Here is a 25,730-nt window from a genome sequence, read left to right on the forward strand (position 1 = left end):
TTTGAAACAGTCTTTGAATGAGAGGTAGGAGTTTGCTAGGAGTTATAACCTATGGTGACTGTTGCCATAATCAAGATGGAGCTGTTCATGCAGCCCAGTACTCCTGTGTCAATGCTGGTCCCTACATCATTCCCCAGCTTTCACCTGGTACCTGGTTTCTCCTCCTGGTGAGGGTTGTCCTTCAGAACATAGCCTTCCAAGACCCCCACACTATGTCAGGCTTCCCTCAGAATTCTGCTAACACCAACTGCTTTCCTTCATGACACCTACACCAGTGTATAATTAAACACTTATAATGGGAGACTGTCTCATTAATATCTGCCTCTCCCACTAGACTGTGACTTTCTGAAGGCAAGGACTGTACCTGTTACACATACTTGTGAATCTTGGGTCGAGCCCAGTACCCGGCACCATTCAGCACTCAGCAACTGTTAAGCAGAGGCACAGCAAGGATGGTGTGCAGCTCTCAGTGACCACCACCTCTCCTCTTGTCTTGCACAGGAGTCAGAAAACAAACTGGGACCCAAGGCAGAAAACCATCCTCCCTTGATTAATTAATGACAAACAAAAATGCTGCCAAACCTGCATATCTTGGGTTTATCCATTTCGACTCATTCCTAATTTTGAAGCCACAATGAGCACAGACAAATAGCTGTTGATCATCCTAGTGGCTGTTTGTTATACAAGGTTGCACTGTTATCCCCAAATATAAATCAAAAGAATAAGATAAATGATGTGTTGAAATTTAAAATGTAGAACATACCCCAATAAGACTGTGGTTTCTTCAGCATTCAAGATCAAGAAGGAATGAAGCTAAGTCGAATCCTTCCATGTTTAAGGGACCACAAGGCTAGTTCAAACACAGCAGTGTTGACGTAAAGGAAAATTCTTCTGAGTTACATAATAGATTCAACCAGGTTTTTTTGCAAGTAAATTCTATTTTCAATATGAAAACCTTCTTTCAGAGGCTGGTGCTGTTTTGATAAAGGACTGATTTAGTGGCAAATGAAAGGATCCTTTGCAATTCAGAGCCGTACCTCATGTGGTCTGCTCAAAGACCCATTGCAAAGTCTTCATCCCAGGCCACTTGGCTATGATGGTGTTTAAATAAAGGCATCTCTTTTCCAAATCAAGTTGCCATTTATCAAAGCTGCAATTCTTCTCCTTTGGGTCCAGTGTCATGTTCATTTACTTGTTTACCAAGTCTCAGTTGGTCATTTTTAGCCCCAGATATAAACATGTCTCCAACTCTGATTTAGGGCCAAGGATTTCTAAAAGCAAGTCAGACTTCAGAATGTTGTTCTTTCCTGTAGGAAGGGCTTATCTGATCCCATCACACACAAATTGACTTGTGAAAACAAACTCACTTGAAAACCAATAAGAAACACGACTTTGGGACTGGTGACAGTGAAAACAAACCAGAAGGGTAGCTGTGAGTGCCACTGGCAGACATTCCCTTGATTCCCCAAATACAGCAAAGGATCTGCTAAGAGACATTCAATTCTCCTGCAATTCTGAATAGCCCAAAGCAAATGGAATTAAATCAGGGATATCCATGAAATCTCTGGGTTGATTTGAATTAAGGAATAATTAATTGACTTCAGAAAGTAGGGATTCTCTGTACAAAGGAATGATCATGTTTACAGTGGCCCTTTGAGATGTTTTGAGTTTTGTTTCCTAGTTTGCTCAGAAAAAGACAGAAATTCTAGAAAATGAGAGGGAAAATTCTTCAATGCTCATTGTTAATATCCCTGCTAAGTCTGAGACTTCTTAAGAGAAATGACTCACTTATGCTTCCGTTCAGTCATCTGCTTGCTGGCCTCATGCACCGAAGACAAGAGAAAGTTTGACATTTTCTCTGCTAGGCAAGTTCTGCTAAATATTTTTAATTCAGGGCGAGGTTATCTGTTTCTAGGAAGCCAACTCTTCCTCATTCAGCACTTTTCAAAAGGCTTCCAGCCCTTAAACTTAAATTTAACCACTTAGACCAGGCATCTCACAGTGGCAGCCTACTGGCCAAATCTAGCTGGCATATGTGCGTCTGTTGGCATGAGAGCATTTTTTAAACTAGATTTCCATGTCTTTGGACACACCACCCCTTTTATTATATATGCCTGGTCCACTTCACTAATAACATTATCCACTCACTGGCTTTGGAAGACATTTGAGCTCATTACCCCTCATAAAGATGGAAATCATTCTGAAAAGCGTTATGTCCTTCCTAGTCTCCTTAACAGAATATCTAGAAAATAACATAAGTTTCTCATCAAAACTTAAGGTGATCACTGTGAAAATCAGTGATTATGCCATGCAGAAATGCCCTCATGAGTTATTTGGCTTTTATCTTGTCCTTTTCTCTCTGATTATTAATTATTTCATTTCACTGTTGCTAGTGTGACCACCACCACCATTTTACACACACACACACACACACAAATAAACCCACACACATACTGATTTTTTACACACACCAACACTTTCTAACCCTCCACTGTTCTGTGAGCTAAGACAAAGAAGGTATTTTAAAGTAATTAGGCTCTAAGTTAGGAGATCCTTAAGGAAGATGTCTCCTTATAATAGCTAAAACTTAGTGCAAGTTCCTCATTCACGATTTTGAGTGCTCAGAAGTCATCATTGTTCACTTACATGCTCTGAAAAACAAAAAGTAAACACATGAGTCCTTTCTGATGAAAGAGTTGGCAATTAAAATTTCTGCAAATTGGATTCCCATGAAGAATCAAAAACTCACTCACCGAACCAAATCAAAATCATGGCATGTGCGCTGACCTTCAGTTCTTGGCCATCACCATTTACTATATAAAACAAACAACTAGAAGCAAACAGCCACAGATGCTACACCTTCAAGTTGATTAGGAGGCACCAAAAGCATATTTCACCCAGCACTATCCTCTGGGTCATTCTCACAAGCAGCAAGCCACTTTGCATTAACTGGACAACAATGGCCAAACCAGCTCAGCCAGTATTCTCTTCTCATTCCATACTCAAGGCCCCAAAATAGCTAGTGCAAAAGAAGAGCTGGGGCTGCCTTGCTCCCCTCATATCTAGTCAGACCCACTACACTCCCCTGGCCCAAGTGTCAATCTCTTCTCAGCTGCTTCACCACCATGACTCCAGAACTGACCTTCAGAGCCCCATCTCTCTCCCTCAGCCATCCTGGCCAAACCTTCTAACCCTCTGCTCTCATTGCATTGCTTCCATGTAGAGACACTTCAGTGTGTTTCCCTGTTAGAGAGACAGTGAAAGACCACTTTCTTCAACTTCTCTCACCTGGCCATATCTTAGCCTCACTGCAGCCCCCAGCCCTTCTGGCCACCCATGCTTATCTCTCTGCTTTCCCACCACACCATAATTATTGCCACTTCATGCCCTTCTCATGCTCTGGGCCCTTCTAGAACACCATCTCTTTTCTTTTCCATCTGTGCAGATTCCATCTTTCATGTCTCCACTCAAGAAGCCATTTTCAACCACCCATCCCTTAAGAACCGTTTCATTCAATTCCTTATAGTTCCCAGTGGTTTAAGCATTTCCTTTGCTCTCTACTGTCCTGGGTATAAGCCCTGGAATAGAGCAGGGGTCTTATCTCAAACTTCTTTGGTGGCTCCTGCCTAACTTCCTTCCCTCTAAATACAAACATGCTCAATGGACACAACTGAACCTGCACATGAAGACCCAAAGAGGGGCAAGGTTTACATTTGGAGGAATTGCAGTGACTCTCCGAGAATGACACGTTGCCCTTCACATTTCGTAAGAGAAAGCAGATGTGGGCCAAGTTCCCAGATACCTACCAAAGAAAAGACAAGTCAGCTCCTCCCCTCCCGGCCACTCCAGGCTTGCCAGAGATCATTTAAAATGCACTTCGGTGTGCTCCTCTTTTCTTTGGAAAGGAAGCAAGTCCTGACATTCTGTTTTTCCATTTCATTAAGGATGAAGGTCATCCTGGGAAGGGTAAGAGTAGTTTCCAAAGAGAACTTGTGAAGGAATAGGGCTGGGCTAGGGAACGCTCCCATCCCTGTCGTTAGGCAGCTTCGCCCTTTGAGGAGAACAAGCCCAGCTTTCACAGTGAGTCACTTTCAGCGAGGCCTCTGCCAGGACTTGGCTCTCCCTGCTGAGGCTATACAGAAGGACTGGGTGATAGCTCAAGGTCAGACAGGGTGTCCAGACAGAACTGGCCAGAGAAGGTGGCACTAAGACAGCTGGAAGATACAGGAGTGAAGAAGGGGCTAAGGAAGATGGCCAGGAGCGGGTGTTCAATGGAAGCCTGAGAAAAGCTGAACCTGAATATCTCCCCCAGCACCTTACCTTCTCTCTGTCTATCCCATTCACACTCCTGCATAGAAATACATTCTTACTTCCTTCCCTTCTCTACTCCCCATGGAATTTCTATAAATAAACAATAAGACCCTGCCAGAGGCCCGTTATTAACTCTTTGCAGTGTTCTGGCTATAAATACATAAATCCTCACACTTTTATTCACTTCGTGCTTTGCAAAACACTTTCTCATATGTAATCTCCTCCTTATTTATACATCACACACTTTAAAAGTCCAATAGGCTCCTCCTTCTCAGTACCATACACAGCACTGGGGACTTCGCTCTCCCCACCAGCTCCTGAAGCTCTTAGCCTTAAAATTACAAGCTTTAGCATGTGCGACTCAAAAAGTCTCCTATGATTTGGGTCACATATATCTTCTTTTTAATTGGAAAATAGTAATTGTATATATAGTTATATATACAATGGTAATTATATATAATATGGTAATCACTTCACATGCTTACCATTTGTTGGTGGTAAAATCATTTAAAATTTCTCTTAACAATATTGAAATATATATTATTATTAATTATAGTCACTATGCTGTGTAGAAGATCACTGGAAATTTTTCATCCTGTGGAACTAGAACTGGACACCTTGACCAACATCTCTCCGCCGCCTCCCTCAGCCTCCGGTAACCACCATTCTGCTCTCTGCTTCCATGGGATTGACTTTTTTTAAATTTCACATATAACGAGGTCATGCACTGTTTGTCTTTCTGTGCCTGGCTTATTTCACTTAGCATCATGTCTTCCAGGTTCCTCCATATTGTCGCAAATGACAGAATTTCCTTCTTTTTTTATGGCTGAATAACATTCCATTGTGTATATATGCCATGTTTTTTTTATCCATATTAGATTGTTTTCATATCTTGGCTATTGTGAATAGTGCTGCAATAAACATGAGAGTTTAGATATTTCTTCAACATACTGGTTTTTAATTCATATGGGTTTATACCCAGAAGTGGGTTTGCTTGAATATATGGTAATTCTTCTTAGTTTTTTGAGGATCCTCCTTACTATTTTCCAAAATAGCTCATTGATGTTCCCACCAACAGTGTGTGAAGGTTCTCTTTCCTCCACATTCTCACCCACACTTCACCTTTTATCTTTTTGATAATAACCATTCTAACGAGTATAAAGTGATGTCCCATTGTGGTTTTGATTAGCATTTCCCTGATGATTAATGACGTTCAGCTTTCTTTTCATGTGCCTGATGACCATTTGTACATCTTCTTTTGGTAAATGTCTATTTAGGTTCTTTGCACATTTTAAAAATAGTGTTATTTGTTTTCTTGCTATTGAGTAGTTTGAGTTCCTTACATATTTTCAAGTCCCTTATCCAACACATGATTCATGAATATTTTCTCCCAATCTGTGGGTTGTCTCTTTACTTTGCTAATTGTTTCCTTTGCTATGCACAAGCTCTTTAATTTGATGCCATCCAATTTGTCTATTTTTACTTTTATTTCCTGTTATTTTGGCGTCACATCCAAGAAATCAGTTCCCAGACCAATGTTGTAGCATTTCCCCCCTGTGTTTTCCTTTACTGGTTTTACAGTCTTGAGTCTTACATTTAGGTCTTTAACTACATATGCCTTGAAATGTAGTCCCCAATGTCATTTGCACCTCCCTAATAATCAGAATCCACTATCTATCAGACATTTTCGCTGACCCACATACTGCTCTAAGGTCTTTACATGCATGATCTCACTTAAATTCTACAATAATCCTGAGAGGTTGATATGACTGAGGCAGTTCATAGATAAGGAAAGGGAAACTCTGCATGCCTATGCTGCACCTTCTTAACCCCTGCCCTGAGGTCTTCTTGCTATGAGGCCCTTTGCATCTAGGATTCCAGAGCATCTCCTGGGATGAGGGCTAGTCAGACATCAGGAATACCAGGAGTAATAACCACTAGAATTTCCCCAAGCCTAATGCCGTGTCTTACTTTTTGCTTCAATAGAACTTATTTTGCTGGACTCTGTACTAGGCACTATGGACAGAGCAGTAAATAAGACAGTTAGGTCCTGCCCTCATAGGGTTTACAACCTAGTTAGGAAGATGGTCTGGAAATGAGTACATGGTTAAACACGTGGACCAGTTCACCAAGAGGTTTCAAATCCACAGGCAATAAATATGATATAGATTTGACTCTTCACACTGTCCTCTACTGTGCTCTGTCAAATCACCTCCTTCCCTTTTTCCTCCCTTTTAAAATATCTCAGACACATTCCATTACTTCCTATCACTTTCAGTTATTCAAATTTAGACCAGACCACTTTAAATTCCCATTTCTTATCTAAAGTCCTCTGCTATGACTTGCTGCTGGAGGGCCTTAGATGATTGGGGTGGGGTCTGCTCTGCATTCCCCTCCCTACCTGGCTCTCTGGCTGTGGTTTGCTCTGCACTGAGGGCAGGAAGGGGAAGGGGACTTGAGCAATTCCTCCCCACCCCCAGCTCTGGCTACCTGATATGTACCTCAGAGACCCTGGCTGTAGGACAACCCCTCATCCAGAAGCAGGATGCCTTAAGTGGGAGCCAGCAAGTCATCGCAGGCCCAGCACTTTCCTCAGTGTCCTTCTGACCCATGTAAATTCAGCCATCCTGCTGTGGCAAGCCTTGGGAGAGAGCCAGGCCCATCACCAGGGCTTCTCTCAGCCCTGCCTTCTTTCTCCACTCTTTCTTCCCCCTAGATGGAAAAGACAGCAGAACCGTTACCCAGGAAGATGTTCAGGCAGACAAGAAATATGCTAGTGATTCCTTTAACATGCCCCCAACTCTTCCTTGGTGTGGAGGAGGGGGAAAACAGTCCTTCCCCAACCCCTGGGTGAGTTCTATCACCAGGAATTCTGTACCTACCACAAACTGAGGACTCTGAGGATCCCAGCCCTCTTCTCCAGCTCAGCCTTCTCCTAATAGACCTGGGACTGGGGGCAAGTCAGTGATATTCACACCAGTTCCACACCAATTGTTGAAGACTGGTTAAGAGCTCTCTTTAGAATGAGGGCTAAGCACGTCTAGTGTCACCTTTGGGTGTTGGCAGCCATTCCAAGATGACAATAAAAAAAAAAGTCTCCCTCAACCCCCTGTAACACATACAATTGTCATGAGAGACATGTAATGAAGGAAAAGAACAGGAAATGTCCACGCTCTGGAATCACACTTCCTGAGATCAACTCCAGATCTGGCCCTTACTGACTTTGGGCAGTAACTTAACCTCTCTGTAACTCAGCTTTCTTATTTGTAAAATGCTGATGATAATAGTACACACCTCATAAGATTAAAATAAGAAAATGTAAATATAATTCATGACACACTGCCTGATACAGTAACAAATTCTCGATAATTTTCAGTTTCATAAGGACATGGATTGAGGGATACAGGCACTTCCTAGCCACTCAACAACATTTGGTGAAGTAAAGAATAATGGACAATTGGTTATGAGATTGGTTAGTCAGAAAACACCAATCTGAAAAGGGACACTTAAGCTTTGACGTGACGGATGAAGGAGAAGTCAGCCAAATGCAGGAAGAACAAAATGAACACTGAGGTTAGTTACTTTATGCCACTTTGTGGTAAAATTTTTCCAAGTACAATTTTGGCAGATTGTACTAGGATCACATTACATAATCGACCTAGAAAAGTTGCTTTTGATATGTTAATACAATGTGTAAATACAAGGTTATAAGATATTAATTCTTTCTGGACCAAAGATCTTGAGAACTCCCAGAAGCCAAAGTCCTCCATGTGCCTCACCTACATCATGCAGCCAGTGTTTCCACCATATTCTCTGCTGGTGGACTGGTCAGGCATCTTCTAGAAGCCCCCAGCTTTCCAGGACACGCTACCTATCTGTAGAGGAAGTCCAGAGACCAAATCTCTCCACTCCCTCTGTAATATCACTCCAGGACATGGTCTCTGCTCCCCATCCAAGGTGAACCTGTAGAACTCTACAGAAGCCTGACTCCATCCACTGGGCCATGTCCCCACAGTGTTCTATACGGATAGCAGACAGTCGCTACTCCACCTTTTAAGAGATGAATGGAGAACAGCCAGAACAAAGAACCAGGATGGGGAAGGCTGTGGAGCAGAGGTGAGAAGAAGTGCCTGGGCTTGTCACAGACCACACTCAGCTGAGAGTTCCACACACCAAGAATGATGGCTGAAGATGGAAAGAAAGATGCAGACCATTGTAAAACAACTAAAGTACTGAAATGAGAACAAGTGAGTGGAGTTGAAGGGCCCCACTCACAGAGCCCAGGGCAAGAATACAAATGGAGACCCCAGCCTAGCCAGGGCCCTTCTCTACCCTCCCTGGCTTTATCTGCTCTGCTGGGGAGTCCACCTTCATGCAGTAGGCACTCCAGCTCACATGTCCCAACCCTGTCCATATGCACTCCCCCAACCCCATCCTCCAGACATCCATCTCTCAGGCTCAAGAGGGCATGGGAGGCCTCCATCAGGAGGCCATACTGAGAACAGAGGTGAAGAGTGCTCTGGAGGTAAGATGGAGACATGTAGAGAAGCAAGTCCAGGGTCCAGAGGTGCTGTGAGCATAGTCTAGGAGGGGGATGGGCACAGGATCCAGGTTGGGGACACATCTCCAAGACAGAGGATATGGCTAGAGGAAGGTCAGAGAGGAGCCCTTATTTAAGGTGCAGGGCTAAGGGCAGGAGTTTGAGGTGACATGGTGCCCTTATTAGTAGAGTGCCGGAAGGTAGACCTGGAATAAGTGGGTAGGAGTTAGGAGGGGAAAAACTCCCAAGAGTACTTGCTTCTGCACCCTCACTGATAAATTTATATGCACAGCTCTAAACTCATCTGCATTTTTAATTATTTGTAGATAATGTCTGTGGATGCTATACTCTTCTCACTCAGTATATATAAAAATACCACCTTTCCAGAATTCACAGAAACAGTGATGTCATCTTTCACCCTACCCTCTTCACCTTCTCCAATATATAATTGATCTGTCTGTCTGAGCCCTCTAGCTAAAATTTTAAAGTGTGTGTGTGTGTGTGTACATGCACACGTGTGTGTGTGTGTGTGTACTGTGTGTGTAAGATAAAACCTGCTTTTAGTGTGAGATCAGCCTTTAGAAATTGGAAAAGCAAAACCCAGCAATTCAAAGCAGTCTCTACCTTTGAGAAATCAGAACCTAACTTCCCATCCTAAATGGCGGGCATCCAGTGGCTACTGCCACCTGCAGCCGCCTCATCAGTCTAATGACAGCTCAAATAGTATTTCAGTGCCAGCAGTGGTTACTTCCAACATAAAGTTTTAAGATCCAAAAACAATTTAATTACAACGAAAGTCTACATATAAATAGTTTAAATGTGCATCGATGAGTTTTCCATTTTTTTTTTAAGCTGTTAAGAACTTTGGTGGTAACAAGATCAAGATTCTGGATAGATGAGAGGCCTGACTCCACATGATCTAAAGGTCAAGGACAGAGTATCAGCTCCCAAAAGGAAGAAAGTATATCATAAATTCAAAGGAGACACATGAACAGTGTATTGCCCAAGGTATACAAAGATTAATTTTGAAGTTTGCCTCATCCAACAGTGGACACTTGAGTCTTTGTGTGTCTCTGGTTACAGCCAGTTTTAGTTACTTTGGATCTGGTCAGCATTATAAAGCCTGGGATAAAATATCTGCTGGAGGAGTAAGGATTAGCAGGTGACTCACCTGCTCCTAGGACTCAGTGGGCCCACAGTTGTCATGGGCTGTTAATACATGAGCTGTTAATCCACTAACAGAGCATGAATGGGGCACAAGAGTATGGGAAGCTGACCCAGCAAACAGCCTATCTTAATGACCGTCGTCTTTCACGATGTGTGTCATCTGGGTTTTGTTGCCAGTAAGTTTGGGGCAGAAATGTGGGCTCATCATTGTTTTAAAGCACAGTGAACCTAGTCAGTGGTATAACAGGACTGTTAAAACTGTCCCTGGTTTGATGAAATCCTATTATAAGTAAATAAGGACTGAGAGACTTGCTGGGATCACAAGGGCAGGGCGAGGGAGGTGCCTATAGTTGTAGGTGGTGGTACCAGCAAGGGGCTTTCCCTAAGCCGGTGCCACTCCAAATGTCAAGGGAAGGTGGCTATCACATTCAATAAGACTGTGCATTCTGAAGCCCACAACCTCAGTAGAAAGCACTAAAAACCTGGAGAGAGGCTGGTTCCTTACAGAAACCCATAAGAATTTTCATGTCTGCAGCATCAGTAAGAGCACAATAGAACATTCCACACAACTTGACACAATCTGCCATCTCCAAATCATGAGGTTTAGAAATAACACAACAGAACAGTCTGCTGTCAGGCATTTAGGCCATATCCTAAATGATGCTGTCAGAACAATGCTACCAAATATCAGATGTTCCCAAACAATTCATTATTCTTAAGGGTTATACCAGGGAAGAGATTGCCTCCCATCCCTAACTCCCCAAAAAGCTAAGGAAAAGAAAATAGAAAGATGTTAAATGGGAAAGCTCATATTGTGCTTGTAGGTACTAATAAAATCTGTTTAAAGATTTTATTATAAAATACTATTGGCATATGAAATAACATATGCAATATATATAAAAGAAATGTTCACTTAGAAAATATTAGCCATACTTTTGGATCCTCCTTTGTATTCCCACACCCTACTTCTTCCATAAGCATCCCTTGAAAGTAGTCTACTTATTACTCTCTTGCCTGCCTTCATTATTTTCACATATGTGAAATATACATATATTCATTACAAATTTATATATTCAGTTTTGTGTGGTTCTGAACCTTGTGTAAATGAGAGATGTATGTATATATTTTCTGCAATCTGCCCTTTTTTTCAATTTTATGTTTATGAAATTCACTCACACTTGTAGGAGTAGAAACCATGCATCTTCATTTATGGTTTATGTCCCATTGAAATAATATAATACAATTTATTTATCCAATCTACCCTTGGCAGATATTTGTGTTGGTTGCAGTTTTTGCCTTTTATACAGGACACTCTTATAAACCTATATAACTCCTTACTTGTAAACTTCCTGATATACATGTGCCAGAGTTTTTCCATAGGAACAGAATTGCTATGCCTCTTCAACATTATTCCCAACTGATCACACCAGTTCACACTCTCACCAACAGGGTATGAGATCCATTGCCCACAAACTCATGACACTTGTTATTTACAGATGTTTTAATTTTGCCATTCAAGTATGTAAAATAGTATATCATTATAGTTTTAATTTGCATTGCCCTGGTTATTAATGAGATTGAGTATCTTTTCATAAGTTTATGGGCCATTTGGTTTTCCTATTCTGTGAAATGCCTATTTAAGACTTTTGATTATTTCTCTATAGGTTTCTTTTTGTTCTTATTAATTATTGAAGTTCTTCACACATCCCAGAAACTAATCCCTCATCAGTCGTAGCTTAAACTTTTTACTATCTTTATACTATCTTTTTTTTTTAAGAGAGAGAGGGAATTTTTTAATATTTTTTTTTAGTTTTTCGGTGGACACAACATCTTTATTTTATTTTTATGTGGTGCTGAGGATCGAGCATGCCAGGGGATGTGGATGTGGCTCAAGCGGTAGCATGCCAGGCGAGCGCGCTACGCTTAAGCCACATCATAAAGACAGACCATACTGTCTTTATGCTATCTTTTGATTTAAAAAAAAAAACACCTTAATTTTAATATGGCTAATTTATCAGTTTTTCTCTCTTAGGTTGGGTCTTTCATTGTTTTAGAAATTCTCTCTAGTTCAATTTTAAAAATCCTTACCAATTCAAGATCCTAAAAACCTTCTGTAGCTTCTCTAATAAGTTATAAAAGTTTTCCCTTTCACCTTTAGTTATCAATCCCCTGAATCTGCCTTTTGTGCAAAGCTCATGGTAGAAGCCTGGTTTCAAGTTTGCATGTAGATAACTATTTGCTCCAGCACAGTGACTGTGAAGTCCTTTCTCTCCCCACTCAGTATCTTTTCCAGGTCTATTATAGCTACATGTCCACATATGTATAGGCTTGCTTCTAGACTCTGTATCTTCACCTAGAAATTATCCATCCATAAGCTTATATCATATTGTATTAAAAGCTATAATTTTATTAAAAATCTTGGTATTTGTGGGCTGGGTCTGTAGCTCAGAGGCATAGTGCTTGCCTAGCATGCATGAGGCTCTGGGTTCAATCCTCAGCACCACATAAAAATAAACATATAAAAAAAAACTTGGTATTTGTAACAGCAAGCCGCCCCATCGTGTTTTTTTCTTTTCCTAAGGGACTCTTGACTTTTTGGCTCCCTCTGCACACAAATTTTAGAAGCAATTTGTCAAGTTCCTTTAAAACAAATAAAAAATTATTCATATTCTGGTTTTGATTGACATTCATAAAATAGATAAATATCTTCATGTTATTAAGTCTTCCTAACCATATATGTGGCATAGTTTTTCCTTTGTAGGTTTCTTTAAACGCTTTTGAGTGCATTTTTAAATAATTTTCTTCATAAAGATCTTGTTCAACTTATTTGATTTATTCCAAAGAATTGTATACTACTGCTGTTATTGCAAATACTCCCTTTTGTAATTAATAAATAAATTTACATATATATATATATTATAATTTTTATTGCTCACATAGAGATATTTGGTTCACTTTTGAGTGTTGATCATTATATTAGTCACCTATGGCTAAATAACAAATTATACAAAATTCACAGGTTTAAAATCTCAAACATTTGTTATCTCATAGTTTCTTAAAGTAAGAAATTCAGGAGCTGCTTAGCTGGGAGTTTTAGCTTAGGATTTCTCATAAGTTTGTGGTCAAGATGTCAGACAGGACTGCAATCATCTGGAAGCTTGACCACAGCTGGAGGATCCTTGCCAAACTCACTTACATGGTTGCTGTCAGGAGGACACTGTTCCTCTGTTCCCAGTAGGGCTGCTCTTAACAAGGCTGCTGGTTTCCCCAGCACAAGAGTGAGAGACAGCAACTAAAATGAAATCCATCATATCTTTTACAGCTGATTTTGGAACTGGTATACTAATTATTTCTGTTGTATTCTATTGTTCACAGAGAATAACACTGGTACAATATGGGAGGAGATTACACAAGGGTGTGAATTCTAGAATGTGGGCATCACTGGGGGCCATCTTGAAGGCTAACTGCCACAATTTTACATCCAACAAACTTGCTAAACTCTTATATTTCTTTTAATAATTTAGTAATATATTCTTATGGATTTTCTGCACAGGCAAATATATTCTCTATTAATAATAACAATTTTATTTCTTTGCTTCCAAACCCATTTTTTTTTCTCTTTCCTGTTTTACTTCTCAGGCTTAGATTTCGGCATAATATTTTTTTAAATATTTATTTCTTAGTTGTACACAATATCTTTATTTGGCTTATTTGGTTTTTGTTTGTTTGTTTGTTTGTTTTATGTGGAGCTGAGGATCGAACCCAGGGCCTCGCACGTACTAGGCGAGCGCTCTACCACTGAGCCACAACCCCAGTCCTTGGCACAATATTTAAAAGAGGTAAAACAGAAGTGAATACTTCTGTTAGTTAAGGTAGTTAACAGAAGACTTTATCTTAAAAATAGTTTCAACACTTACCATAGCATGATATTTGTGGCACATTTTAATTGTTTTAATTTGGGGGGAGATACCTTGTTTTTAAATTCAGGGAGTTTCCCTTTATTCCTAGCTCGAGATTTTTTCATTAAAGATGGAAATTTAACTATGTATTATTTCTTTAGTCTATTTATGTGGTAAATTATGGTGATCACTGTTCTACTGTCAAATCAATTTTACATTTTTTTTTGGTGGGGGTTACCAGGGATTGAACTCAGGAACACTCACCCACTGAGCCATATCCCCAGCCCTACTTTTTTGTGTTTTACTTAGAGATGGAGTCTCACTGAGTTGCTTAGCACCTCACGGTTGCTGAGGTTGGCTTTGAACTCATGATCCTCCTGCCTCAGCCTCCTGAGCCACTGGTATTACATGCCTGGCCTCAATTTTGCATTCTTGAAATAAACTTAAACTGATCATAATACATTATCTTTTATAAATTATTGGATTTATTTAGAAATTTATTATATATAAATTTTGCATTTACTTACATGTGAGATTAGCTTATAATCTTCCTTTCCTATACTCTCCTTGTAAAGTTTTCTTATCAAGTAAGAGGTTATGAAATATCACCTTTTTAAAATATACTCTGGAATATTTTGTATAAGATGAGAAATATTTTATCATTGAATATTTCATGCAACATATCCAGTAAAAATACCTAGGCTCAGTATTTTGTTTGTGGGTAGATTTTAAAGTACTAAACTTAAATGTTTATAGAACTTGTCAGATTTTCTATTTATTCCTGAGATCATTTTGATACAATACACTTTTCTAGACATTTATCCATTCTAAGCTTTTAGATATATTAGAATAAAGTTTTTCTTATTATTCTATTAATTTTTTATTTCTGCATTAGCTATAATTTTAACTTTTAAAAAATCTTCATTTTTTAAAGCTTTCTCACCTTCATCTCTGTGCATCTTATCAAAAGATTAGTCTTTCTGTTTCTTGGAATGTGAACTCATGTTTGATGAGAATTTTTGAGACTCAGGTCAAAGTTGCACTCTTACAGAGAGCTTATGTGTCTACCAAGCACCTGTGGGAACTGCAACCAAGGACCATTTTTTAATAAATTGTTGGTTTGAGGCTTTTTTGAAAAATATTTTTTTTACTGTTGATGGACCTTTATTTTATTCATTTATTTATATGCAGTGCTGAAAATTGAACCCAGTGCCTCACACATATGAGGCAAGCGCTCTACCACTGAGCCACAACCCAGCCCTGGTTAGAGGTTTTCAGAATGCAAAGAATGTGAATCTGGATTGCAAATCCTTGCGAAGACCATATTATAGTTATGAATTTGGGGAGGTTTTTTTTTCCTCCTCTACCCAGAACCTATGTTCAGACACCTTTCCTAGTTGAATTTCATTATAGGAAAGACTATGTTCTTTTCTTTCTGAAGATGTATCAGTTCCTGGTCCTGCTACGCTAAATATTCACTGTGATATCTCTTTCTCACCTTAATGGGCCTTAATTCTTTGTCTCTATCTCCCTAGATGTCACAACCATTATGAACAAATGTTGGTTTTCTGAGGATTAACAAGTGACTTCAAGACAGGTGCCAGCTTCAACACACACTTAACACCCTGGAGACCTGCTTTTGGTCTTTATTTAGGAGAGCAGAGGAAGCCTTTAAGTCTACCCCTACCGAGATCCCCTACCTAGAAATCTACATCTAGTGAAACTATTTTTCAGAAATGAAGACTTGATAAAGATGTTTTCCACCACACACACAAAAAAAACCCCTAAGATACTTCCTCATCACCCCATTTGTATTAAATACTAAAGATATCAGTATTTAATACCAAAATATTAAATACCAAAGGAAAAATGATCCAAGATGGAAACAGAGAAATACAGAAAGGAAAGACTAGCAGGATGGGTAAATAAACAGAAAAATATGAAGTAAGACTGACTGAACAAAACAACAATAACAACATCTTATGGAATTTAAAGTATATTTAGAATTGAAATGCATAATAACAATGCAAAAGATGAGAGGATGGTTAAGTGTGTAAGGTTCCAGTTTTATCAAGAAAGTAGTAAAAATAATTTATATTACACTACTAATCCATGGTTTGTTTTATAATCACCAAAGTAATCACTACAGAAGCAATAAAAGAAAATATAAAAAAATTAATGAACTAAAAAAAGGCAATAAACAATGATTAACCTGGAAAAGCCAAGAAATGAAAAAGAACATAACCAAGTGGGTCAAACAGGAAACAAATAACAAAGTGGTATATATAAACTTAATTATATCAATAATTGGATTAATACAAATGGACCAAATATTCTAAAGAGTATCCTGTGAATAATAATTTTGAAACGCAACACAGTGTAAAGTTTTGACCACAGATTCTAAGTCTGGGCTCAAATCTTAGCCCTAAAACTTATTAACTAACTATGTGACAAGTCCCAAGTATTGTCTGTGCCTCAGTTTCCATATCTGTAAAATGAGAGCAATAAGAGAAACCACTTCATAGGACTATAGAACTGTTGTGAGAACTGAGTTTTATATATATATCTTATATAACTATAACAATATATATCTTAGAACCATGCTTGCCATATAACAAGTTCTATATAAGTTTTAGCCACTATTATTAAACCTCACAGGAAACTGGTAAATAACCCATTTCACAGAGAATTAAGTTAAGGCAACAGTGATAGCACAACTTGCCCAAAATTACCCAGCTGAGGTATCACTCCAAAGTGGTAGAGGTATGTAAATACCTCTACGTAATTAGTTAATCCAAAACTCGTGCTCCATGAGAGCAGGAAACATATTTGTTTGCTCATCACAACATATTCAGTGCCAAGCAGAGACGTTGCTCTATAAATATTTGTTGAATGGATGAGTGACTCATTATAAAATTCTATTTCAGGTACTCTCTTAACCAGCAACACAGAATACTAATATTAGTACTAAGTCCTTGCTCGAGAAAGGAATCGCAAGCACCAGTGTTCATTTCCAACTACAACCACATTAGAAGGGAATATTTGTGGGAAAACATTTTATCATTAGGTAAAGTCATCCACAAAATAACAATGCTTTAGTCCAAGACAGACTTCATGTGATCATGAGTCCATAAGATTAGAATGGAGCTGAAAACTTCCTAGTGCCTGGTGACATCATAACCCTCATGATGTCATAGCACAACAATTCCACATTTGTGGTAATGCTGGTATAAACAAACCTACTGCACTGCCAGTGGTATAAAAGAATAGCACATACAGTTATGCCCGGTTCATAATACTTGATATCATGAACAACTATGTTCCTGGTTTATGTATTTACTATACTAGAATTTTTGTTGTTATTTTAGAGTACTCTTTCTGTTTACATTTTTTTTTTAAAAAAAAAGTTACTGTAAAACAGTATGTTCTGCTATGCTGGCAAGAGCCTTATTCATCTTGTCTCCATGGAGTCTCTTGATGGCATTAAGAAGCCACATAGAGTGATTGACCCATGCTGTCTAGGTTTGTGTAAGTTCACTCTATAATGTTTGCACAATAAGCAAATTGCCTAATGACACACTTCTCAGAAATTATTTTGTTAATGGACACATGACTGTTAATATTAGAAATAATTGTATTTATTCATCACATATTATTGGCCAATAGTTGGTTAAGTACTTCATCTCCATGATCTCATTTTATTCTCAAAAATCACTCTGGGAGGTTAAGAATTGTTATCATTCCTAATTTTAAGATGAGAACATAAGCCTTGGATCATAATCAGGAAGCAAGTTAGTGTAAGAACAATCAAAAGAAATGAAATAGTAGAAAGAAAGTAGAAATAACCAGAATCTAAGCCACTGAATTTACCAACTTTGAAAACACCCTACCTAGGACTTGTACTGTGAAATAATAAATGTTCTTTATTGTTGATGCTAGTTGAGTGAGGGATCATGTCACTTGTACCCAAAGGCATCATCATTAACATATGCATAAATGCAAAAGATCAGAGAAGATAAGAGAATAGATTCTAATGTAAAATGAGGAAGTCTGTCTTCAGGTTGTTTAGTAGAGGATTTGGCAGTGGTGGTGAGGCAGTGTTGGGAGAAGGAATCAGGAGATCAGGCTCTACTCTTTCTGTGATCTCAAGCAAGTTTTAACATCTCTGGTACTCCATTTCATCATCTATATATTCTTTAAGGTGAATGGGATAATCTGAGCCATTATCAGACTCCATTTTCAGAAATGGGGCAGCTAAAAAAAAAAAAAAAAAAAAGAAAGAAATGGGGCAGCTAAAAACACTTCCCCAGATTAAACCTGAAGACTTCAAATTTGATGCACATTGTAAATACTTGAAGAGCTCTGAAAACTGTCCAACATGGGTTATACCTCAGACCAACTAAATCAGGATCTTGGGAAGTGCAGGGGGAGGCATCAGTATTTTAAAAGCTCACCTTCAAACTCAGAAGTGAGTGTCCACTCATTGGCAGAAAGAAGGAATGGTCAGAAGGCCAGAAGTCAGCAAAACTACATGTGAGGACTACTCTGATTTTGGAATCCCTGCTCACTAATGGGAGAGTTTTTCAAGTCATAGTTCACAGTATCTGCTAGAAAACTCTGTGTGGAAACTGGAAATGAAAGCTAAAGAAAACTCTCCCTTTGTGAACTGAAGGACCACCAAATGTGGATAGAACTTTAGGATTCCCATTAAGGAAGATGCAAAGTTCCCTTCCATACTAGAAATTTCCAGCTTTGGGTGGAATAAACTAAAAGAAGAGTCGTGAATTTAGAACAGAGTCCTTCCTTAAGCAAATTAAGCCTTCCTTTTTTTGGAAAAGCACATCATGTACCCCATTCAAGCCATTCTTCCAAGTTAAATTTTAAATAGCAGAGTTGCTTCTATTAGGTGAGATATCAGGATGTGAAATGTGGAAAATTCCATTCAATATTAAAGGCCCAGAAACACCATGTTCTTTGACCAAGCTCTCCTTCAGGAGCAGCCCAGGGATGTACCAACATTGAGTCAAACTGGAAAGATGACCTGTAAGAACTTGCCAAAGTCATGCCTGCTTGGAATTGGCGTCCTCTTTCAGACAGGGGTCTCCTTAAGAAGGAGGGTCTCTAGGGGAGATTTAAGGAAGAAGTGTAAGGAGCAGGAAGGAACACTAAGCCTAAAGCCACTGGCTGCTAGGCATTTGAGCCGGTGCAGTGGCCCACACCTGTAACTCCAGTGGCTCAGGAGGCTAAGGCAGGAGGACTGTGAATTCAAAGCCTGCCCCAGCAAAAGTGAGGCACGAAGCAACTCAGTGAAACCCTGTCTCTAAATAAAATACAAAATAGGGCTGGGGATGTGGCTCAGTGGTTGAGTGTCCCTGACTTCAATCCCTGGTACCCAAGAAAATAAAAATTAAAAAAATAATAATAAAGTTAGGCATTTGAGTCCCATGACTTTGAGTCTGTCCCTGTCAGACCCAAATTTGAATTTTCTCCATCTGTTGGAAAGAGAGTATTTTTCACCCAACCATTGGCATGAATACAGTGACAAACAGGAGGTATGAACTCCAATACCCACAGAGGCCAGTCAACAGCATAAGAGAACGCAGCCATTCTTTGGGGTCTTAGGCCAGCACAAGGCAGCATGCCCCATCTAGGGCAGCAGGCTTCATCTAAAGGGAGCAGCTGCTACCCAACACCACATAGGTGTTGCCATGAGGAAGACTCTTACAATTTTTAGAGGAAAAATATAAAATCCATATTTTTATGTAGTCTGCTGACTTCTATATCTCTGCAAAATTTTTTTTTAATTCTGTGTTAAATAAAATACATCTGAGGTCAGATACAGCCTGCAGACCTATAGTTGACATGATCCTAATAGAGGATGTTATGATTAAAGCTTATCCCTCATAATTGGGCTTTTCCAATAGGCTGATCATTGATTTCCCCTTCAGTTTAAAATACACTGTACAGAAGCCCTTTCTGAAATGTTAGGTAGAGCGGGAATAACAACTGAGGTTCTTGGACCTGCTGCATCTTGCCTCAAGAAACTGGCATCTCCCTCCAGTCCAGGACTGATGCCCACTGTCCCTCCCTGGGCCCCTCTTGGCAGCTCCAAGCTTAACTCTCAAGAAGGTGCTGGAGGGGCTGGGGTTGTAGCTCAATGGTAGAGCATTTGCCCAGCACAAGTGAGGCACTGGGTTCAATCCTCAGCACCACATTAAAATAAATAAAATAAAATAAAGGTTAAATTTAAAAGGAGGAGGAGGAGGAACGGGGCGAGGAGAAAGAAGGGGGGCAAGGAGGAGGAAGGGGGGTGAGGAGGAGGAAGGGGGTGAGAAGGAGGAGGAGGAAGGGGGTTGAGGAGGAGGAGGAGGAAGGAGAGCGAGGAGGAGGAGGAGTTGGAGCTCAAGAAGTAAGAGCCTCTCCAGCCCTTTCCACACTAACTCCTTCCCCATTTTAAAGTTGACTTGTGACCTCCAAAATAACAAATGTGACCCAGCAGATAACAAATGTGATGAACACTAATTGCTGAAGGGGATGGTCCCTCAAGTCACTGGCCCAGGCACCAGCCCCAGAGGTCACAAATGAGACTAGAACCCTTGAAATACTCTCAGATGGATCTACTTCCTAGTCCAAACTAACTCTGCTTGGCTTTTCCTAAACAAAACAGGAGAATATCGGTTGATATTTTGTTTTTGATTTTTTAATTAATTGTGCCTTTGAGAAAGAAAACATTCTTGGATCTTATATCAAATACATTTATTCTTTAAGTGAGAGGTTCCTAAAGGATAGCCAGAAGAGAGTGAAATATTTACAGCAGAAAAATTATGGATGTCAGCCAATCCTCAAATACTGTCACAGTGGAGTTTTTCTAATAGTACTTTTCCAGCATGGCAGATCACACATGTTAAAATTAACTGCATTCTCTTAACACCTCTCAGCGGTTGTACACAATGACAGAAGCAAATATTCTTGTCTCCTGTGCTTAAGAGCTTATGTACACATGAAAACAATTCACATCTAAAACAATTCAAATCCATTTCTTTAAAAAAGCATTTTTACTTCAAAGGAAATTAAAACAACAAGACAAAAAACAGGCAAAGAGATTAACTACTACGTCTAATGTGCACAGTATCAGATTCTTATGTTGAGAATCCTAGTGTCAGTCCTCACTTCAAACATCACATTGAAAAAGTGTGGCAGAAAAACAAGTCACCTTCAATATGAAGGATGTGAGCTGTGTACACTGACAACACACTCAAAGATACACCATATTACAGGAGGAAGACCAGTGTACAGTGAACCTTCTTACAAGGCTAAAAACTCATGAATTATCAGATGTTTGTTCAGACATTTGGGGTAAGCTACTATGGGCACTTGCAAAGAACGATCTTTGCCATGACCTGGAGTCCCTACATGTCATTACCATTGGTGATGGCATGGGTTTTGTCAGATAGCGTTCTGTACCAAGAACCCCAGCATGAGGCCTTGATCACAAAATCGCTTACCAACATTAGGAATGCAAAGCCAGATTTGCTTACACTTTCCCCCAATTTTTTGATCATGTTTGAACAGGAAGGCTTCACTTAAGATCTTGATTCTCCAGGATACAGTTCATCATCCCCAAATACCATCCAACACCCCTAAAATTTGTTTGGCTTTTCTTCACAAGAATACATAGAATGGATCTCTTTTCCCCCATGAGTTACTTCCCCAGGAGGGAACTGTAAACCAACTTTAAAACACAAAATAACCTTACATTTTTTCACCAATAATTAAGTATCAGACCTCCCACTCCTACTCTGACTTGAGCTTCAGAGCCCTTCATGTACACCTTTCACACATTCGCCATACCATTAACACAGCTTCCCATCACCATCAATTGTCCTTCCTCGACCTTTCCTTGCCCAATGTGAAAGTTAGTGAATTGAGAGGGAAGGAGGAAGGGCACTAAAAAAAACATTACTTTTATAAAAATAGATTCTAGGCTGTTACCGGGCCCTCCAAAGCAAAATTGGGTAATATCATCCATATAGACCCCAACACTAACTTCTCAAGTGGCTGTATATATTCTGAAACAAGTCCACAAAAGCTCAAACCTAAACCTACTGATGGAAAGTATCAAAAACTTCCTAATATTGAGCAATACAGACCTAGAATTGCATGGGGACTATGACAGGTCAAGACCAGTCACTAGGTTGCTTAATTCATCGATAAGAGGCCAAGTTCTCCATTCTCCCCCAGCTCTGCCATTCTGGGAAGAGCCCGCTAGCCAGCCTGGGACTACCAAAGATCGTTGATTCTAACTCGGTCTTCGGGGGCACCTGGGGGAATGCACAGTCTTGGAGTGTCACCTGCGTCTGCACCCCATCAGGTTTCCATTGCACGTGGACAATTCTGTAATTCTGACCCTCATTGTTGTCCCAGAAGACCCGCCCATTAGCATGGTAAGAAATGCAGAACTCAATTTTCTCCTCAGTTGGAATGACAGGGGGTAAGTCAATGGCAAATGAGAAGGTGTCACTATCAGAGCTGCCATACACATTCTTCATGTAGACACAGTCCACATCTGTATAGCTTTTCCAAGTGTCAAAAGTGATTCGGACCTGAACTCTCTTCTCAAAGCTCATGTTTTTCACTTTGACAGTCCCAGTCACAGTTCGCTCTTGCAAAGAACAGTTCTCCAGACACACAAAATTCTTCTGAAAGTGTTTCCGGAAACTTAAGTAATCAGATGAAGGCTGAGGAAAATCTAAAATCAAATTTTTCTCCTCATGAAGTTTTAAGCCAGAGGAGATATCATTAAGGTCCAAGAGGTCAAACTGGAGATCCCAGGCTGGTTCTTCTGGGAGGTCAGAGAAGACATGGATAGCCGTGAGAGCAAGACCCTTGGAATCAGCAAACACAACCCGCTTCTTGGTTTGGTTGTGTGAGCGCTTCCATTCGTTCTGTGATTTGGTTTCCTGTTTGAGGTTGAGACATGGTTTCAGAGGCTTTAATTTATTCACAAAATTTCTTTTTTGAAAGTCATTGTAAGGGCCCAGGAAACTCTTCAGAGGCGGTGAATGAGCCAAGCAAAGTCTCATGGCCACATCCACTGGCATGACTGAACTGGTCAAAGGACGTGGATCTAAAACCTGGATCATTCTGTAAAGCAAAAGGATGGAGGGTTAACACCTAGATCTGGAACGCTCTTCCCCTGTCCCAAACACACAGGTACTATTTCTGTACTGACTGAATTGCAGTCAGTGCAGCAGGGAGGTGCTACTATATGTAGTAAGAAAACAGTATCGGTAAATCAGATCCACATTCTCCATCTACCTATGCCCTTGGTTAGCTACAGGGCTGTGTGTAACTGCTTAAAATCACCTGAAGGGGGATTCAGTTGGATTTGATGATGTTTTATACAGCTCTAAGAACCATTTGCTCTGTTGTGAACCAATGTTCTCAAATCTCAAATGGTTCTCAATGGCCTATCAAATTAATTTCTTTCTTTTTTAAAAAATTCAGATGCCTGGGACTTTGAGCCACTAAATCAGAACCTCTCAGGGTAAATCACAGAGGTGGATATGTTCTCAAAGCTTCCCGAGAGTACCATAGTTTCTTTATAGTTCTTTGAGTACCATAGTTTCAGACCTCTGTTCTCTGTGGCTATTATTGCTTATTTTGCTGTTAAATTGATTCCACTTCTCTGGAAGGTAATCTTCTTGAAGATAAAAAGTAATAATAAAAATCCTTAAGCAACAGTTCTAAGAATAAGAAGGCAGGAATGGAGTCAGAATTAATTTTGCACTTCACTTATCATTCTTTCCCATTTTTCACAAATAACTGACTGAAACACAAGTCAACCATTCATGTACTTAAAGAAATATTTTACATAATCTAAATTTCCAATAGACAGATGCTCATGACAATTTCACATTTAAATGGAAAATCTGATTGCATATATGAGATTATGTATGTGTTAATTTGTTCCATTATATCATCATTTTACTACACATGTATTTTATAAAAGCATGTTGTATGTCTTGAATATACACAATAAACTTTAAAGAGAAAAAAAACTGGTTATTTGAAAATTGAACTATTCTTAAATGTATGTTAGATTACTTACAAATACTGAAAAACTACAGAAAATACACTAAAAAGTTAACTCTCAGTGATAATGATTAAGATGATCTATTAACTGTACTTTGAGGGTATTTTCTAATGTTTTGGCAGTGAGTATTTATTAATATGTAGAAAGATATGTATAAATAGTAGAAAGACAATAAAGCTATTTAAAACTTAAACATAACTATGCTCAGCAATATTAAACCAAAAAGCAGCCATCAAGATGATTTTTTTTTTCCTGGTCTTTAACCCTCATTTTGCCAAGCTATGTAATTAGGATCTCCCTTCCTGCTTCCCCACAATCTTAGCTTTACAGATAAGAGGTGTGTGAACACTGCACATGACATTTCTCAGTGTGGCTTTAATAGCTCTCTTCATAGCAGCTCTAAGCACGTAGGCAAGTGGTCATTATCACAAAATGGACAACGAAGAACATTCACAGAATTTATTAGCTCTGGAATTTTTCTGGGAGACCTACAAACTGAGAGCAAATAAATGAATGCTAAAGTTATATTTGTGGATCTAAAAATAGTTAACAGGCAGGGTTTTTAGAGAAGTCTGCCTAGTTATGCCTGGAGAAGCCACTTTAGTAGTTTCATGGGAGAGGTTTTTTTTTGTTTTGTTTTGTTTTTTTTTGTTTGTTTTTTTTTTTTTTTTTTTACTTTTTGCATTTATAGAAAGACAGATTTAATATTGGGCGATTTCCCTGGAATTTTAAGTCCTGGCCAAGAGTTTAAAATAATAGTTTGCTCAAACTCTGAGACTTGAGTTTATTATGGCAAACTATGATAAGGAACGGAGGAGAACGAATGAATGCAAACATCGTCCTGTAATTTTTGTCCCAGAGCTAAACTGACTAGCGATGTCATAGTGCTAATCACAAGTTAAATGTTTGGGATATTAGTGCAGGACCCAAAGATTAGAGTCGTTATCAATGAGGAAATCCAAACTAAAGCTGACTCACGTTAAAACAGTTTCTGATTTAGGATGCTGATTATGAAAATAGCTTCTGCCTAAGAAAAATACAGCGCAAATTTCCACACCTCCAAGGCCTCCCGGGGTGCCAGATTTAACATAGCAGCCAGTCAACCAGCCCTTCCCTGGAGGCTACATTTGCAGGGAGGACAGAACTCCCAACTTCTCTACTGCTGCACCTCCCTTCAGTTCCGGAGCGCGAAGTTGCAGCAAACCTACCTGGTGCAGCTCATTGGGCAGAGAGGCGGCGGCGGACCGAGAGAGCCCAGCACCCCGCTGTCTGCACCCAGCCCCGAGCAGTACCAGCTCTGCACTCCCCCTCGGGCCGACTGCGGTCAGGCCCTAGAGAGGCCACTTATCAGCGCCTAACCACGTGAACTCATCCCTTGGACCAATCACCGGGCCGCGGGTCCAGTGGCGCGACCAACCAGCGCCCAGCAAGGGCTCGAGCCCAAGTCCAGGGACGTGATCGCTGCGGGCCAGGATGTGCCGGGAGCTCCCGGGAGCCCCGGCTGGGGGCTCGCGTTGATGATTCCTAGGTCAGCAGGACATTGCCGCGAACCTTGAGCAAGGAAGCTTTCAGGCACGTAATGCACGGGGCCGGGAGAGAAAGCTGCAGGCCTCACCCAGGAGGGGGCCAACTCTTCTAGGCTTGCAGAGTTGAATCTGAGCATAGAAAGTTGTGGCGGGATCCAAATGTGTACATTATTTTAAGTGTTTCCTTTGCT

General features: G+C 39.9%; 1 protein-coding gene and 1 long non-coding RNA gene across 2 annotated transcripts in view; both read right to left on the bottom strand.

Moving 5' to 3' along the window:
- LOC125616430 overlaps nucleotides 1-20,139 on the bottom strand; it is an 84,976-nt gene extending 64,837 nt beyond the window's left edge. The window contains exon 1 of the long non-coding RNA XR_007347060.1: nucleotides 764-20,139. This is a non-coding gene — a long non-coding RNA (uncharacterized LOC125616430). The remainder of the gene's footprint in view (nucleotides 1-763) is intronic.
- A 517-nt stretch (nucleotides 20,140-20,656) lies between these two features.
- Ppp1r3c (protein phosphatase 1 regulatory subunit 3C) lies at nucleotides 20,657-25,484 on the bottom strand. The gene is made up of 2 exons (XM_015500117.2): nucleotides 25,222-25,484; nucleotides 20,657-23,061 (listed from the first exon to the last, which is right to left on the bottom strand). Exons 1-2 carry the CDS (start codon nucleotides 25,233-25,235, stop codon nucleotides 22,122-22,124), a joined length of 954 nt encoding a protein of 317 aa, XP_015355603.1. The 5' UTR covers nucleotides 25,236-25,484; the 3' UTR covers nucleotides 20,657-22,121.
- Between the last annotated feature and the right edge of the window lie 246 nt (nucleotides 25,485-25,730).

This window comes from Marmota marmota, unplaced genomic scaffold (genome assembly GCF_001458135.2).
Source record: "Marmota marmota marmota unplaced genomic scaffold, marMar, whole genome shotgun sequence".
NCBI lineage: Eukaryota > Metazoa > Chordata > Mammalia > Rodentia > Sciuridae > Marmota > Marmota marmota.